At 26.6% G+C, this 18181-nt stretch overlaps 4 protein-coding genes and 1 non-coding gene across 11 annotated transcripts; 4 read left to right on the plus strand and 1 right to left on the minus strand.

The window, feature by feature from the left end:
* Positions 1–1018: 1018 nt before the first annotated feature.
* Positions 1019–7485, plus strand: LOC124950926 (cytochrome P450 CYP12A2). 5 transcript variants are annotated; one of them, XR_007101485.1, is made up of 11 exons: positions 1021–1583; positions 2832–3229; positions 3614–3837; positions 3949–4192; positions 4288–4487; positions 4598–4799; positions 4951–5107; positions 5197–5445; positions 5747–5962; positions 6060–6264; positions 7353–7485. XR_007101485.1 is itself a non-coding variant. In XM_047498424.1 (10 exons), exons 3-10 carry the CDS (start codon positions 3633–3635, stop codon positions 6165–6167), a joined length of 1434 nt encoding a protein of 477 aa, XP_047354380.1. In that variant the 5' UTR covers positions 1019–1583; positions 2832–3229; positions 3614–3632; the 3' UTR covers positions 6168–6692. The 5 variants fall into 5 exon arrangements, 4 of the variants coding, with proteins under 4 accessions (XP_047354380.1, XP_047354381.1, XP_047354378.1 ...); XM_047498424.1 differs by lacking the exon at positions 7353–7485 and having other exon boundaries at positions 1019–1583; positions 4096–4192; positions 6060–6692; XM_047498422.1 differs by lacking the exon at positions 7353–7485 and having other exon boundaries at positions 6060–6690.
* Positions 6496–6567, minus strand: Trnaq-cug. The gene has a single exon. It is a non-coding gene; the product is annotated as a tRNA-Gln (tRNA).
* On the plus strand, positions 7354–11530 carry LOC124950925 (coatomer subunit beta). The gene is made up of 10 exons (XM_047498421.1): positions 7354–7485; positions 7633–8042; positions 8132–8465; positions 8531–8819; positions 8889–9229; positions 9304–9568; positions 9667–10034; positions 10115–10559; positions 10686–10921; positions 11010–11530. Exons 2-10 carry the CDS (start codon positions 7675–7677, stop codon positions 11238–11240), a joined length of 2877 nt encoding a protein of 958 aa, XP_047354377.1. The 5' UTR covers positions 7354–7485; positions 7633–7674; the 3' UTR covers positions 11241–11530.
* Positions 11531–12186: 656 nt separating this feature from the next.
* LOC124950883 (receptor expression-enhancing protein 5-like) lies at positions 12187–14004 on the plus strand. Its single transcript, XM_047498316.1, has 4 exons — positions 12187–12439; positions 12922–13154; positions 13231–13366; positions 13431–14004. The coding sequence occupies exons 1-4, from the start codon at positions 12313–12315 to the stop codon at positions 13475–13477; spliced, it is 543 nt and encodes a 180-aa protein (XP_047354272.1). The 5' UTR covers positions 12187–12312; the 3' UTR covers positions 13478–14004.
* A 170-nt stretch (positions 14005–14174) lies between these two features.
* On the plus strand, positions 14175–18020 carry LOC124950882. Of its 3 annotated transcripts, none has more exons than XM_047498315.1 (3): positions 14175–14658; positions 15282–16419; positions 16537–18020. In XM_047498315.1, exons 2-3 carry the CDS (start codon positions 16226–16228, stop codon positions 17663–17665), a joined length of 1323 nt encoding a protein of 440 aa, XP_047354271.1. In that variant the 5' UTR covers positions 14175–14658; positions 15282–16225; the 3' UTR covers positions 17666–18020. The 3 variants fall into 3 exon arrangements, with proteins under 3 accessions (XP_047354271.1, XP_047354270.1, XP_047354269.1); XM_047498314.1 differs by having other exon boundaries at positions 14175–14532; XM_047498313.1 differs by having other exon boundaries at positions 14175–16419.
* Positions 18021–18181: the final 161 nt, after the last annotated feature.

Consider the following 18181-nt stretch of genomic DNA (forward strand, 5'->3'; position numbering starts at 1 on the left):
TATATTATACTATTTGTTATCATACCTCATAATTCTGACTTAGATATAAACCGGTATAGACTCCAAGACCGAAACATATCTACAAATAACAAATATTTATAATATAATATATTTAACCAATATCGTAGTTATGTACGACGTACTACCATTTTCCACATTTGGTGAGGGAATATTAATTTCATATAAGAAACACTAAATCTTCTAAAATCTCTTGATATTTCTATCTCTACCGACACTGTAGTATCACAAATAATGACATCAAATTATTAAGATTTCTTCTTTAAATATAGCAGTATTAATAAGAAGATATTAAGTTCAAAGAAATGTTTTTCTTTAACCTTAAAGAAAAAAAAAAAATTCAATAGAATTATTGTGCCCTTGAAAGTTCACTGTTATAAAAATAAGTATTTATAGATGGCACTAATAAAGCGATAATGTGATAAAAAAATAAAAAATAAAGAACAAAAAAATGACCTATAGTTAAAAACAGTATATTTCTAATGGAATTAAGGAAAAGTATGTACATTTTGATAGAGTATATTAACCCGACTCCATTTTTCCGTTCTTTTATCGTTAGACTTGGCTAGTCTGTACCTTGCAACGGGATTGGTAGATACCTGGCGCGTCCAGGCAGTTGAAAATCTCGTAAAGCCAATCCCAAGAAAGTATGTTAAAACGATATTTTCAATACAAATTGATTGGTTGATTCATATGGTTCTTATATATAAAACAACAAAATGATAAAAATAATCAATATTTGTTATTGATATAACTTGACTTTAATTGAACTTGACTAAATTTAAACTTTATAGAGGATAAAAATACAATCTATGATGAAATTATTATATAGAAACTTTTATATGTATTTATATTTTGTATTTTATATATATATATATATATATATATATATATATATATATATATATATATAAATCATTTAATTAATGTGCAATTAATTAGCATTTTTTTTTCTTTAGGGATAAGACCCTGCTTACAGATAGCTCCATCATTTTATGCCGTCAGCATCAGACATGCACACGACCGATCGTGCTTTCGATATTTCAAATATTAAAACACTCGGTAGATCTCGCGCCCGCGAATACACTTGCCTGTGCTTGCCGACGCGCGAGCATATTTTCCTTATGCGTACGGAAGAAAAAAGATATATCCTCTCTGCATATAACGCGGAGAGATTCCATAATTTTTCGTGGAAAAATTTAATTCCACGATGACGATCCGATTCTCTAGACGATAAATTGGACTTACACCGATGTACCGAAACCTCGTGGATCATCCACCCTACCGACGAACCATCCCTCAATGATCCAGCCTGGAACAGAAAAAGAGAATAAAAACAGGAGAGAAAAAAGAAATAAAGAAGTAAAGAAACGTGCGCCCGCGTGAAATAGATAAAACTGAGAACAAGGGGTATACATCCCGAAGATCGTTTCACCCAAACAAAATCATAACATCCCATCCTAAGGGCTAAAACTTAAGGACCCTCCTTCTCAAAGATTACAGGATGTTGAGAAAGCAGCATGATCAAGGGGCCCACAACCATGGATCCAACTCTACTCCCAAAGGTACTATCCGAAACTTATAAATAATAATTAATAGAGAAGTAAATAAGAATAAATGAGAATGATAATGAAATAAGTGTGATAGAAAAGTTTTCTAAGAAATTATTTTAGAACTGTACCATATCCAATCTATTTATCTATTGAAGTATGATTAGCAATGTAAAATGTAATGATTAGTATATTTATGTTCGATATATTCGAGTTGAAATTAGATTCAAAAGATATTCTTGAAATAACGCAACCCAGACGCAACACAGATGCAACCCAGACGCAACCAGTCACATTATTTATACCATAAGATTTCGATATATCGCAAGTATTATCGGAATCAGGTCTCGCTATATAGAGGTTGCTGCATCTGAAGACCCATATATAGCCTCCCGTATAAAAATCTAAACCGGTGTATATTAAACACGGTCAATTTTAAATCTATAGTATATGTATTAATCGATAGTATAAGATAATATATACATATTATCTTTGTAATGTTCCTAAGAATGTTATAGTGTTTATATGGTAGCTACTTATATAGTTCATATATCTCGTACGTTGTTTAAATGTTAATAAAATAATTTTATTTATTAATTATTCCTTCCTGAGTTTGCGATCTTACTACGTGAAATTAATAAAAAAGAAATAAGGAAAGAAAAAATAATATGTATATACATGTATATATTACTTATATAAAAGATAAAATTTTAAATTTAATTTAATTTAATTTAATTTAAATAGAATACTTAATTACTATTCTATAAGTACAAATAAAATTTATAAATAAAATAGAAACATATTATTTTGTGTAATATTACGTCTATGTATAAATGCAAATAAGAAATTTCTCTCAAGAATATTTCTAGAGCGTAGGTAAATTTTTTTGTTTAATAATACAACGATTACATTCGCAACTCTTTGTGACCATGGACTTTCTGTACAATGTATCTTTCCGATTTAATGTAGAAAAAAAAAATAAAAACTATCTTATACATATTTAGTAAATCATTCATCTTAACTATACTTTCATATTAATCACTTTAACTTAATATCATTTCTAATTGCATTACATAAATAATTTGTTTATCGATATATGTAGTTTATAAATACACAATTTAATTTGTACATATATACATATATATATATATATTTTTTTTTTTTTTAATAATAAAACATATTTTATTTTATTTCCATTGTTATATTATATACATATAACTATAGTTTTATCTATTTATATACCAGTTACATACACATTTCCAGAAGGTACGTGAATTATAAAAGGTTGAGAAACACTGGCTTAAATGATCGACTAACAGTGACTATGAAGGACACATCTATTATGGCATGTAGTAAAGTTTATAAGCGAAAAACGTTTTATGTCCTTATAAGTATACTGTTCGAGTTAAATCGCAATGACTAAATGAAACGTTTGATAGATATATCTTAGTCATAAACGCTGTTCTTTATTCTGTACGAGGAATTTATTTATTTCCATTCTCAAGTGCAGTATCTCGCTAGTCTTTCAAGAGATAATACAGTATGGAAACGTGAGAAGTGAAAATACTTGAAGTTTAAATGACATTACGTTTTCTTTTACGTTCTATGAAGTGAAAAATTAATTTTCGTTATACGTCTAACATTTATTTATTTCAATACAGGTATGATATTAAATAATTCAATATAATTATCAGTTTTGAGACATCACGTAGCACTATATGTAATACTAATTATCATTATGTATAAATATTAATAACATTTTTATATGTGCGAAGTATAATTCAAATTTTTGTCTCGATCTTTTCCTCTTCCGTCTTATTACTCTTACCATCCAGTCTATCTAATCGTTTAATTTTCTCTTATATATATATATATATGTAAGAGAAAATCTATAGTTAGGAACTTAAATATTGATACAATATAGTATATATATATATACTCATATTCCTACTGTAAAAATACTTGTAGCTTATCTTAATATTAATCACCTATTGGTTTATCTTATAATATCATATTTGAAATAATTATATTTTTTTAATATATAGATTTAATATATAGATTTATATGTATACAATGAGTATGAGATTAAATTTTTATAATTACAACAAAATGTCCGTCATTAATGGATTATTGAAACGTTGTATAAAAACTGTGCCATATTCGATCGAAACAAACGATAATGTAACAACTGTTCGCTCTTATGACGATATACCTGGACCAAAACCGATATGGTTAATAGGCAATACTTTTAGATTTATACCTTTTATCGGTATGACATATTTAAATATACATATATATGCAGATATTTATTATTTACAAAAAAAAAGAAAGAAAACTTTTCAATCGCTAATTATTCTATAATATAATACTTCTAATATAGGCGAATTTGGAAATAAGTCGTTTGTAACACAATTAAAAATGCTTCGTGATCAATATGGAGATATAGTTAAGATAGATGGTTTACCAAATAAGCGTAAGACCATTTTTATATTTTCTTCGACATTAATTGAAAAGGTATATCGTACAGAAGGTCCATGGCCGCAAAGGATCGCCATGGAATCGTTGCATTATTATCGCATAAATAGAGAATGGATTTATAAAGGAAAATATGGTTTAACAACGAGGTCAGCATGAACTTGATTTATTTATTATAAGAAAATAAAATATTAATTAAGAAAATAAAAAGGTATACTTTATCTGAAAAATAATGTTAATTTAGTCAAGGTAAAGATTGGTATGATTTTCGGACAAAAGTTAATCAACACATGATGCAGCCACGTGTTATTAATCCACATATTGGACAAATGACTGAAATTGCTATAGAATTTATACAAAAGATACGAGAAGAATTAAGAAATCCTATTACGTTGGAACTACCCACTTCGTTTAATAACGAAATGAATAAATGGGCATTAGAATGTAAATATTTTATTATATCTACAAATATTATTATAAATTGGTTTAAAAAAGAGAAAAGCGTAAGAAAATTTTTTAAAGTTATTAACACATTGTTAATATTTTCATTTTAGCAATATGTGCAATCGCGTTAAATCATCGATTGGGCTGTTTAAAATCTAATATAGCTGAAGATTCGGAACCTCAGAAAATGATCGATAGCATACATGACATGTTCAATCTTATGTTTCGTTTAGAGCTAATGCCGTCCTTGTGGAGAATATATAACACGCGTACTTTAAAAAAGTTTTTCAATGTTCTAGATATTCTTAATGGGTAATATCATTTATATTTATATGTAGATATAATATTAGGTAAAATAATATATTTTTGTATTACCTTTCGTATTATAGTATATAATATATTTCGTAAAATAATATACTTCTTTATTACCTATCAAATTAAGTCGATATGTTTTTATTCACAGAATAGCAATTAAATATATTACTCAGGCGAAAGAAAAATTACATAATGAAACGACATCCAATACGCGTGAACGAAGCGTATTAGATAAACTTTTGTTTATTGATGAACAAACTGCTTATGTAATGGCATTAGATATGTTAACTGCTGGTGTTGATACGGTAGATAATAATAAATCCGTTTATTATATAATCATATAAAATAAGTATAATATATATAATCATATAAAATAATCTAATCTATTTTTCAGACAAGTAATACATGCGGAATGTTGTTGTATCATTTAGCAATGAATCCACGAGCTCAAGAAAAATTGCACAAAGAAATCAAGTTAGCATTACCTGATAAAGAATCACCAATTACGGTAGAAACTATGAAAAAGATTTCATATTTAAAAGCATGTCTTAAAGAATCTCTTAGACTATCACCGATCGCCATAGGTACTCTTAGAACCATACGAGATGATATTGTTATAGGTGGATATAATATACCGAAAGATGTAAGACATTTGACCATTGAATTTTAGAGAGAAAGAGAGAAAGGGTGAAAAATAAAAAGAGATCTAAAGATAGATAGATAGATAGATAGATAGATAGATAGAGACAGAGAGAGAGAGAGAGAGAGAGAGATTTATGAACGTCCAAAATGCATTTGTGTGTCTATGTATGTGTGTTAAATATATACATATATACATACATACATACATACATACATACATATATACATACATACATACATACATACATACATACACATATATAACGCACGTATATAAATACAAATATTTTTTTTTCTTTTAGTGTGATATTATATTAGGACATTCATTATTGGCACGAGATCCTAAAGAATTCAAAAATCCAGATGAATTTATACCAGAAAGATGGATACGAGGAGAAACAGAATTTCCATCAGCAAAAAACGCTCATCCGTTTTCTTACATGCCATTTGGTTTTGGAGCTCGTACATGTATTGGTAGACGATTTGCTGAGTTTGAAATTGAAATTTTAGTGTTAAAGGTTTGTTGATTATTTAATTATAATACATAATATATGCATATATTAATTACTTAACATATATATATTGTGAAATTTTATATTTTAATGATTTATTTAGTTACTACAAAATTTCCGTATCGAATGGCATCATTCACCTTTAAAATTACACAATCGTTTAATCAATACAATCGCATCTCCATTACAATTTAAATTAATAGACTTGTAATTGAAAAAATAAGGAATTATTACGTGAAGTGGATAAAGTGTAAAAGAGGAATACTGATAATGACGTGGTAGAAAAAACATGACGCAAAAAGATAATGGTAAAGTCAACGTTTAATTTAATTAAGAAATGAAATAAAGTTTTTAGACTATGATTATATGATAAATAATAAAACTTAAATAATAATAATAATAAAACTTTATTGCTAAAAACATTTATAAGTAAATTTATATTTTTATTGTAAAGATTATAACTATTACTATTTTATTATATATGTATAACATTTGTACTGACTTATAAATGAAAATTAAATAAAAAAACAAAAAAGGGTAGGTCCCACCGAGATTTGAACTCGGATCGCTGGATTCAGAGTCCAGAGTGCTAACCATTACACCATGGGACCTTGTATAAGTAGTAGTAAAATTAACCCTTTTAAATAAAGATAATATATTATATATAAGAAAAAATTATTAAATATTAATTTTTTGTATATGCTGTTTGTATACACACTTTATTTCGTTTTCGTTGTTATTTTGTATTATTATTTTGATTATAATTTCATAAAAATTACAGATTATTATTTATAAGATTTTTTTATTTTTCTATATAAATTTTATCGAATTTTCTTTCTTTTTGTGTATTATTAACGAACAACAATTTTCATATTTATTTAATTTATATAGAATAATTTCTGGTCCTACATCATAAATATTTTTATTTACATTTATTATGAAATAATATTATATAGCAATACAGATTCAATAATATCTATCCACACATAGATACATCGTTTTAAATTAATTATATTGACATATTATAGCTATTCTATTACTTTATATAGTAGAATATCCTTCTTTTATACATACACACACACACACACACACACACACAAAGATTCAAAAAATTATGTTTTGAATTCATGATCTTTTTTTTTATCTGTTTTGATCAGTAATACATACCCTTAAAGTTTTGCCGCACATTTTTACACATCCTATATACGTACATATATACATATATAAATTAAGTATAATTTAATATTTACATCAAATAACGAATTAGTAATACTACCGATAATATTTTAAGTATAATTGTTTAATATTAATACGCATTAGTATTAACATTAGATGCACAAGGTAGATAAACACATTAAAGATCTACTATTATTAGCGCCATCTCTTTTTTCAGTAGCATCAGAAGTTGACACGTATGCCGTTTCCTCTTCTACTTAGAAATGTTCTTGTAAAATCTAGTGCTTATAAATGATAAATATCTTTAATACATATTATCAACGGTGTTTTTTACAAGATCTTTTCTGATTTAGGTATGTATAATATAATTCAGGTATATTGATATGTTGAATAAAGCTGTATATACTTTAATAAAAAGAATTAACCTTATTTTTTATGTATCATGATTTTCTCTAATAAAATTTCTGTTGCTACTATAATGTTTCAATATTTCAATACAGTCAAATACTTTGCAGCACAGTGGATTGAACAATAAAAACAAAATGAGTACTTTGGTAGAACAACCTTGTTATACCTTAATTAACATACCGACGGATACAGAACCTTTGAATGAGCTGCAATTGAAACAAGATCTTGAAAAAGGCGATGTTCATACAAAAATTGAAGCACTTAAGAAAACTATTTATATGATTTTAAGTGGCGAACGTTTACCAGGTTTACTTATGACAATCATTAGATTTGTTTTACCATTGCAAGATCATACAATTAAAAAACTTCTTCTAATATTTTGGGAAATCGTTCCAAAAACTTCTCCCGATGGGAAACTACTTCAAGAAATGATTTTGGTATGTGATGCTTATAGAAAAGACTTGCAACATCCAAATGAATTTGTAAGAGGATCAACTTTAAGGTATTGATATGTATTTTTAATAATAAAGAGAGATAATATCTAGAATATAAATAACATAAAGAAAATTTTTAAATATTTATCATTTTCAGATTTTTATGTAAATTGAAAGAACCAGAGCTTTTAGAACCTCTTATGCCATCGATAACAGCTTGTTTAGAACATAGACATTCTTATGTAAGACGTAATGCAGTGTTAGCAATTTTTACTATATACAGGAATTTTGAATTTCTAATACCAGATGCACCAGATTTAATAGCAAAATATTTAGAAGGAGAACAAGATATGTCGTGTAGAAGAAATGCATTTTTGATGTTATTACATGCAGATCAAAATAAAGCTTTAGCTTATTTAGCTGCATGTTTAGACCAAGTGCCTAGTTTTGGAGATATTTTACAATTAGTTATTGTGGAATTGATTTATAAGGTATGTATTATTGGTAGAATTTATTATTATTCAACAACTTAATAATTTAAATATATCAATTTTAGGTTTGTTTAGCAAATCCAACCGAAAGGGCACGCTTTATTAGATGTATTTACAGTTTATTAAATTCACCTAGTGCAGCTGTACGTTATGAAGCAGCTGGTACTTTAATAACTCTCTCTAATGTACCAACAGCAATTAAAGCAGCAGCATCTTGTTACATTGAATTAGTTGTTAAAGAAAGTGACAACAATGTGAAGCTTATTGTACTTGATCGTCTAATTGCCATGAAAGATAGCCCTATCTATGAAAGAGTTCTTCAAGATCTTGTTATGGATGTGCTTAGAGTTTTAGGTATATTTTCTCTAATATTTTTAAAATATTAATTAAATAATATTATTTTATTAATATTTTATATTATAGGTTCACCTGCATTAGAAGTAAGAACAAAAACATTAGCTTTAGCAATGGATTTAGTAACTAATCGTACAGTTGAGGAAATGGTTCAACTTTTAAAAAAAGAAGTTCTTAGAACTGCTGGTGGTGAACATGAAGATGCTGGAAGATATCGACAATTACTTGTAAGGACTTTACATGCTTGTTCAATTAAATTCTCAGATGTTGCAGCAACAGTCATACCAGTGCTAACAGACTTCTTGTCAGAAAACAATGAAGCTGCTGCTACTGATGTTCTAGTTTTTGTCCGTGAAGCTATTCAAAGATTTGAAAATCTTAGACCACTTATCGTTGAGAAGCTTTTGGAGGTAAAATAGCATAGAATTAAATCACCTAATAAATAATGTATATTCTAATCAAACTTATTATGTTTGCAATTTAGGTTTTCCCACATATTCGATCAGTCAAAGTTCATAGAGCTGCTTTGTGGATACTTGGTGAATATGCAATATCAAAAGAAGATATAGAAGCAGTAATGAATCGTATACGCGCTGCTTTAGGAGAATTACCACTACTTGAAGCAGAAAATAAAAGACAAGCTGGGGAAAAATCAAATGAAGATGACAGTGAGCAAACAGTTCCTGCACAGTTAGTTACATCAGATGGAACATATGCAACTCAAAGTGCATTTAGCACCACAGCAGAAGGTATTGTAATCAATTCATACTTTGTGCAGAATACAAATATTATTATTATTAAAGTATTAAAATAAATATACATAAAAAATGCATAACTTTATAAATAGGAAGGAAAGAAGAAAAACGTCCACCTCTAGTACAGTATATGATGGATGGTGATTTTTTTATTGGTGCATCTTTAGCTACAACTATAGCCAAATTAGCATTGCGATATAAAAGTCTCGAAAACAACCCTCATAAAAGTAATAAACTACAAGCAGAAGCAATGCTTGTTATGTCTAGTGTTTTACAACTGGGTAGATCCGGACTTCCTACCAAAGCAATGACACATGATGACGCAGAAAGAATCTCTTTATGTTTAAGATCTCTTGCCTGTCCAACTCCATTATTACAAAAAGTATTTACAAATGGATGCCGTGAAGCTTTAGGTAGAATGTTAGCAGCTAAAGCAGAAGAGGATTCTCAAAATCAAAAGGTTATATATTTAACATCAAGTTAATATCCTATCTAACATATTAACAACATTAGTTTTTTAAAATGATTTCTAATATTCAGGCAAAAGAAAAACCAGGAAATATTGTACAAGTTGATGATGCTATACAATTTTTACAACTTAATCGTGGCTCTGACTTGACTGGTGGTGCTGGCGATGTTTTCGAGCAAAGTCTTACTGTAGCCGTTGCTGGAAGACCTGGAGCAACAGGAGATACACCATCTCCAAGTGCTTTAAGTAAAGTTACACAGCTTACAGGATTTTCAGATCCAGTATATGCGGAAGCACTTGTCCACGTTAATCAATATGATATTGTGCTTGATGTATTAATCGTTAATCAAACGGAAGATACCTTACAAAATTGTACTTTAGAATTAGCAACAATGGGAGACTTAAAATTGGTTGAACGTCCGCAGCCTATTGTATTAGCTCCAAGAGATTTTGCAAGTATCAAAGCTAATGTAAAAGTGGCATCTACTGAAAATGGAATTATATTTGGTAATATAGGTAAGCTTTATAATCTAATACACTCTAACTAAGCAATTGTAGAAATGACTAAGCATTTTGTTGTTTTTTATCGCCATGTAATTCATTTTAATTATAGTATAATATTTTATATTAATGTTTATATAGTTTATGATGTATCTGGTGCTGGATCTGATAGAAGTGTTGTTGTTCTGAACGATATTCATATTGATATAATGGATTATATAGTACCAGCAACATGTACTGATGCTGAATTCCGACAAATGTGGGCCGAATTTGAATGGGAAAATAAAGTCTCTGTAAATACAAGTCTTTCTGATTTAAGAGAATATTTAGCCCATTTATTAAAATCTACAAATATGCGTTGTCTTACTCCTGAAAAGGTATTTGTATTATGTACTAAATATATTTTTATGTATTATTATATCATCAAATGTTATATAAAAACGATTATTATATTTTAATAAATAGGCTCTTTCTGGACAATGCGGTTTCATGGCTGCTAATATGTATGCTAAATCTATTTTTGGTGAAGATGCATTAGCTAATTTGTCAATTGAAAAACCATTAAATAAAACAGATGCTCCAGTGTTAGGTCATATTCGCATTAGGGCTAAAAGTCAAGGTATGGCCCTTTCTTTAGGTGACAAGATTAATTCAACACAAAAAGGACCACAAAACAAGATCATACAAACTGCTTAAATTGTACATATCTGATAATAAAAAATAATACATTATTCATTCAGTATAATGTAATTTGTGCAATATGCACTTAATAAAATCTAGATTTTCATAAAAAATATACTTACAGATAAAATATACTTATAGATTAAGTAAACGTATTGCAAAGTAATTTACAGATATAAAGTAAATGTTAGTATAAATATTTCATGAGGAAAATGTTTATATGCTATACATGTTTCTTGACTAATGATTATAATAATTTATCTTACAAGGCATTTTATTGAAAATAAATTACAAGATCCTTTGCATTTGTCTATATTTTATAAACAATCTATTTTTATGAATAATATTCCCCCAACAATATAATAAATATTGGAGATATAAATAAATTTAAGTTCGTAAGAAATTTATGAATTTTTAAATGATTTGTTTATAATATAAGCTTCTATATATTTTTATAAAAATATAGAGAATCCTTAAATAAACATTAAATATTTCTATATTAAAGTTTGTACTCTTATAATTATTAATAAATATAAAGTTAAACATATATACGTATATTTTGTAAAATTGAACGATAAAAATATCAACATTTTTATAATATTATAATTAGATGTGTTGGTTTTTATATTCTGATAGATACATTTAAATGAATGACATTTATCCTCATACCTGCTTCAATTCAAAAATTACGTTACTGTTTATCTTTCAAAGAAACGCCATCTTTGTACTTTGTATCTTCTTGAAATAAAATATAGAAAAAGCGTCCCTGTAAATATAAATTATTAATCTTAATTTTTATTTGAAAAATGTAATGATTATTTAACAAATTGATATTTCAGACTGAAAATCTTATAGAAATAATAAAAAATTGATATTTCAAAATTTTTGGAGACTAATAGGTAAAATGAGAAAATTTCAAAATAACTAATAGGAAATTTTTTTTATTGAGATTGGAAGCACTGTTTTGAACAGTTTACCAGTTTAGTAAGGTTTGTCTACTAGAGTTAACGGTCAATTTACAGCCTATAGATAAAATAAAAAAACAGTTTAGATAAAATAAAAAATTGTATTTTTCATCAAATTAAAAATGTCAAGGATAGAAGTTATAAAAGAATCAATAGAAAAAACGTTGAAGGATGAAAACAAACCATGGGTGAAGCTATTTGCATTTGCTGAAGAAAAAACTGGAATCAATCGACTATATCTATTTGTTGGTATGCACATAATGTTACATTAATTATCTTTTTAATGAACTTTTTAATGATCTTTTTTATACAAATTATTTTATGTTCATATATTTTATATAATAAAGAAACAATTCATATATCAATTTAAAATTATAAGAAAAAGATTTGTTTATCTTTTTTTATTAATATTTAAAATAAACATATAATTTTGTTTTTCTTTTTCATTTTATAATATTTAATATTAAATTTTAATAAATAAATCTATAATGAAAAATAATTTGAAAAAGGGGTTGCCTGTATTTATTGATTGATCATACTATGTATATACATATTATATTATTACCTCAACTTATTTTTATATTCATATTTATATTTAAGGAAAGGTATATAAATATAAATAGTTAAGTATCTATAATAAATTAATCTTATGTGTATATGTATATATGTATGTATGTATATATAAAATTATTATCAAATCTTTATCTAAATAGTTTTAATTTACTTTTTAGGATTTATAGTTATTTTCTCATTATATTTACTAATTGGAGTTGGACAACAGCTAGTGTGTAATATTATTGGTTTTGTTTATCCTGCATATTATTCAATGAAAGCTTTAGAAAGTCCTAAGAAGGATGATGATTCAAAATGGCTTACTTATTGGATTGTATTCGCTCTCTTTACTATCATTGAATTCTTTTCAGAATTTATCGTATGTTGGCTTCCTTTTTATTGGTTATTAAAGGTATAAAAAATTTGGAATTATATATATTCTATCTATTTTAAATAAGATGTAAAAATTTTCTACGTTGTTTTTATAGTGTATTTTCTACATATGGTTAATGGCTCCAATGGAATATAATGGTTCTTTGATTATTTATCGACGTATTGTACGCCCAAAATTTTTGCAATATCATCCTCATGTGGACAAATTTCTATCAAATGCTCGTGATAATGGTAATTATTTGAAGTAAACTAATATTGAACATATTTGTTTACTTATTAAATAATATGATTTCAGCAATAAAAGCTACAGTAGATGCAGTTCTAGCAGACAAACGAGATTAACAGTAATGTTTGCATCATAGTATATTTTTGTTTTTATCCTGAAATCACCAAGCTTGATATAATGCAAAAATTACATTGAGCATTTTATAATCATATTGTGCCCATGAATTAAGGTGCTATTTGAAATTTTTATAACATTCTTAGGATGGGAATCATTTTTAAGATATTTCTAATCTACAATCAAATATTTTTTAAATCTGAAACATCATTTTTATTTTCGATTATGGCAGATAAGCTTAAAAATAAATGTAGTGTTTTCAAAAACTTATATTATAATTGCCTTTAAATGTTTTTAAATGTAACATTTATAAGTAAAAATTGCTTTTCATTTACATGTACCTTAAATATGATCATGTAATACTCACGAAAAATCATGTAAAAAAAGCAATAGAGTATTTTTATACTTATATCAGATATCTATCAAATCATGTAATTGTCATATTTTATAATGAAATATGTACATAGATAGTGCACATCCTTATTACCTTGTATGTTACATTGATCTATTAAATAATCTTTTCACTTGATTAGATCTTCCGTTAAATCTAAAACATTGTTACTTTTATTTCTTTTTTTTTGCTTTAAATAAACTGTGAAGAATAAATTTATTTTTTATCTCAATTGAAAATTGTTTCAAAAAAATGCATCTATTAAACATTAAATATAGACTTAATTCTTAATCGATTTTAATGAACAAAGTCTTATTTTAAAAACAAAGGTTTAATCTAAGACATTTTTTTTGAATTTTTGAAAAAACTATTTTCTTTGAAAAAAATCGTATTAAAAAATGGTATTCTTCAAGAATAATTTATGCACTAATAGAAAGTTTTTTCCAAAATTCGAAGAAGATATATCCTAAATGAAACCTTCGTCTTTAATGAGATTTTGTCCATTAAAATTGGTAAAGAATTACGCCTATTCTCATTGTTGGCGTAAATACTATTTTCGACATTTTTCGCGTAAAAAAGTTTTATACTGTGGCGCCCCTCGAAATTTGCGGCGAAAGAAAAGAAGCTCCTATCCCCACTACTGATTTCCACATACACTTAAATGGGGTATGTTTATTTCGTGAAGCAGCAATTACTTGCTAGTTTGAATACGTAAATAGCTGCTGCTTAGATTTTTTGAATCATTCCAAACAAAAGAAATACGTTTTACGATACTTGCACAGAGAATCTACGGTAACTTGGTCATTTTTTGGACAGATGATTCTATGACAAAAATAAAAAAATTTGTGTCCAATGTCACAAAAATTGTTATATTAAAGAATATAATCATAAACATACTTTTTCTTAATTTTTACGATTATCGAATTGGTTTTCATTTGTACTGCGAACATCGAAACTCTCTCATTTTAAACGTGAAAATTTATAAATTAATACCTTTGATAATTTTTCAATTATTTAAACGATCTTCAATGTAAATGTAGTACAATAAACTAATATTTAAACAATAGTATATTTATTTAATTATTAAAAAAACGGAAATGCGCGAGGAACTTGAAATAGTTTCAATTTAAAATTCCAATACTTAAAAATTTTCATCTCAGGATTGTTGGCCATATGCAATATCGATATATTCGGATTTATTATTGATTTTAACGAATACTGGATCAGTTCTTTTGATGTCAATACATCGAAGATCTCTATGAATGTCTTTGCTGCAAGTATCAATGAATATTTTAAATATATTTTTATATCACACATTTTTTTCAATAATTTATACAATTTCTTATTAATTTATACAGTTTCTTATTAATTTATACAGTGTTACTACTTATTTTGTTCGTATTTTTTTGTTTCAGAATTTCATTGCAATTGCGCACGTAGCGTTTTCTTTATTTACTCTTATTAATTCTAAGTCTCAAGTGGGACCCATAGTTAGGGCCTAGAAATTCAGGAAGCACGAATGGTCGTGCTTAATAATCCATTATGTCTGAAACTGATGGTATCAGACGATGAAGCTATCCGTAAGCGGAGTTTCATACTTTTTCTGTTAATTAAGAAGCTTGAAGCTCCCAAAATGGAAAAGTATCGCGAAACGTGGAGTTTAGAATAGAGTCAACAGCGTCAATTCATATGCAGCAACTTCCTCGTAATGAAAATTAGATCGGTATTACTAGCGAAGTCTGTAAATCATATAATGCAAGTACTACCAAACAAATGGTTGCATATTTCAATGTATTTTCAAAATCTTTTTGATCTAATTCTGATTATGTATTAATATTTTATATTGCCAATAATTCTTCTACAGGTAAATAAATAAGATATAGTTAGGTTCAAAGATAATTTCTTTAAATTTGCAAATTTATATACTAATTGTCGTATGTGTTAATTATATTTATTATTCTTTTATTCTTTTATCGTGAAACAAATGCATACAGACATCGTATTTAACACGGATCACAGCATGACGTACTTATATATATCTTTTTTTGATGATTTTATCATCAAATTGTTATATTATTATATACGCGTGAAGGGGATTAAACGAGCATATACACTGATACGATAAACACATGGTGAAGCAATGTTGTCCGCTTGTCTCATAGTTCATGTTTTGTACGTACCTGTCGCTGAAGTCATATACGCTTCGAACAAGAAATAGTGAAGAACCTTAATGGCTGAATTCAAAATATTCTACATATTTTTCGTATGATAAAGGTTAGAACGGAGAAGATCGTATACATCCTATTATTGTTAAATGTATTTAAAAATAAAATATATAATTAAATAAAAATATTTTATAATGAATGTATTCAGAATAGTATCATATGTATCTCATAGAGCATATAGTAGAAAAAATGTTGGTATTCGAAGTAAATTAAAGATATTAGAAGCTGCTAGATCAGAAGTTAACCTCGAAGAATTGGATTTTCATGATTTAGATGAATTTGAAGCAGAGTTCATGAATGCTGATAAGTTTCATAAAAATTATGAGCGGTAAATTATCTCATAGATATTCTAAGTTATATTGAATTATTATACGTTTAGAATTGCTCCAGGATCGAATATTATATATCCATTTGTATCATATAGTAATATCTATATAATTTTTAGGGAAGTGATAAAAAATAGAATCAAACTCAAGAATCAAATTGTTGCAACAAAATATTTTAAAAAAGACAAGGATCCTAACTTTCTTACGTCTGTTGAAAAAGATCAAATATTGAAACTGCATCAAAGTAATCCAGAAGAATGGACTGTAGAAATGTTAAGTAAAAGTTTTCCAGCTTTACCAAATACTATTAAAAAAATTTTAAAGTCAAATTGGTCTTACAAATCAGTAGAACGAATTTTGCAATATGATGCTACTGTTATTAATAATTGGAAACTATTTAAAACAGGAAAATTATCTGTGAGTCCTGTTTTGCGAGAACATTTAGCAAAATTTAAAGATAGAAATATTGTTTTACCTAACAGACATCTCTTAGCAGAAAAGTTAATACCACCAAAATCTGAACTTCCAAAACCAAAAAGTACTTTTTTTACAAATATTGTTCAAAGTTATTTAGATCAGAATAGAAGTGATCAATGCAATAATAAAATATTACAAAATAATACAGAAGCAATTACAGATACAAATCTTTTAAATAATACTGTTAATAATAATATTATTTCAAAAAATATGCTTGACAAAGGAAATCCTATGAAACAGAAAATATTGCATAAAGATAATATAGCATTAATTGGATACAATTCAGTCTCATCTAAAAAAAAAATTACTTTCGATGAATTTGCAAAGAAGGAACTTAAAAAAATTTATGCAAAATGTCCAGAAGAAGGCATTACATTACTAAATGCTTATAAAAATCAGTTTAAAAAACTTGACAATACATTTTCTGATATTAATGATGATATTGTACAATCAGAACATATAAAAACATTAAAAGAAAAAGAAGTAGAAGAAAAAAAAGAATTGATTTTTTCAACATCAATCCAAGAAGAAAAACTAACTTCTTTAAAAAAAAGTGAACCACCTCAACTTGTTCCTACAGACAAAAAAGATTCCAAGTTAGACACTTATGTGAAGGCATGGAACAAAAAAATAAAAGAACATGAAGTATATTCACGACCAATACAAATACCACAAAATATATACCAAAAAGGCAAAACTTACAGAATTTCTGATTGTTATTATGATGATGATGGAGAGTTTTTGTATAGAGTACCAGGTGTCAGAAATTAATGATAATACAAATAGATAAATACGGCGCGTGCATGTGTGTGTGTGTGTGTGTGTGTGTGTGTGTGTGTGTGTGTGTGTGTGCGTATGTGCGTGTGTATATATATATATATATGCATAGTACATAATGTGTATTAATAAATACTTGTATATTTATGTAAGAAGATACAAATATACAATTAATTACTTATAAAAACAAAAGTATAGTACCTTGATTTATTATTTAGGTTCGAAAACGAGCTTGGAAATTAACTAATGTAAATTTTTTATAAGTATATTTTACATTTATAGTAAAGTATTAATTATTGGCAAATGTATATAATAATAAAATATGAACTAATAGAAATCTATTTGGAAATTTTTATTTAAATATTTCCAAATTTGAAATAAATATTTAAATATCACATGATTAAATTAACAATAGATGATTCTTTAGTTTTATATAAAACAGTTTATGCATTATAATTCACTCGATATTATTTTATTTTTAATCATTTATATCTTCGCGCGCTTAGTTTA

Source organism: Vespa velutina, chromosome 8 (assembly GCF_912470025.1).
Source record: "Vespa velutina chromosome 8, iVesVel2.1, whole genome shotgun sequence".
NCBI lineage: Eukaryota > Metazoa > Arthropoda > Insecta > Hymenoptera > Vespidae > Vespa > Vespa velutina.

What these genes read in the sequence shown, in the direction of transcription:
- LOC124950926 (XM_047498422.1), top strand. Translation starts at nt 3,633, where the DNA reads ATGTATACAATGAGTATGAGATTAAATTTTTATAATTACAACAAAATG. An exon ending in AAATATGGTTTAACAACGAG is followed by an intron (nt 4,193 to 4,287) that starts GTCAGCATGAAC and finishes ATGTTAATTTAG; the next exon opens with TCAAGGTAAAGATTGGTATG. An exon ending in TTGAAATTTTAGTGTTAAAG is followed by an intron (nt 5,963 to 6,059) that starts GTTTGTTGATTA and finishes TGATTTATTTAG; the next exon opens with TTACTACAAAATTTCCGTAT.
- LOC124950925 (XM_047498421.1), top strand. Translation starts at nt 7,675, where the DNA reads ATGAGTACTTTGGTAGAACAACCTTGTTATACCTTAATTAACATACCG. An exon ending in TTGTGGAATTGATTTATAAG is followed by an intron (nt 8,466 to 8,530) that starts GTATGTATTATT and finishes TATCAATTTTAG; the next exon opens with GTTTGTTTAGCAAATCCAAC. An exon ending in AGGATTCTCAAAATCAAAAG is followed by an intron (nt 10,035 to 10,114) that starts GTTATATATTTA and finishes TCTAATATTCAG; the next exon opens with GCAAAAGAAAAACCAGGAAA.
- LOC124950882 (XM_047498313.1), top strand. Translation starts at nt 16,226, where the DNA reads ATGAATGTATTCAGAATAGTATCATATGTATCTCATAGAGCATATAGT. An exon ending in TTTCATAAAAATTATGAGCG is followed by an intron (nt 16,420 to 16,536) that starts GTAAATTATCTC and finishes TATAATTTTTAG; the next exon opens with GGAAGTGATAAAAAATAGAA.
- LOC124950883 (XM_047498316.1), top strand. Translation starts at nt 12,313, where the DNA reads ATGTCAAGGATAGAAGTTATAAAAGAATCAATAGAAAAAACGTTGAAG. An exon ending in TCGACTATATCTATTTGTTG is followed by an intron (nt 12,440 to 12,921) that starts GTATGCACATAA and finishes TTTACTTTTTAG; the next exon opens with GATTTATAGTTATTTTCTCA. An exon ending in CTTTTTATTGGTTATTAAAG is followed by an intron (nt 13,155 to 13,230) that starts GTATAAAAAATT and finishes TTGTTTTTATAG; the next exon opens with TGTATTTTCTACATATGGTT.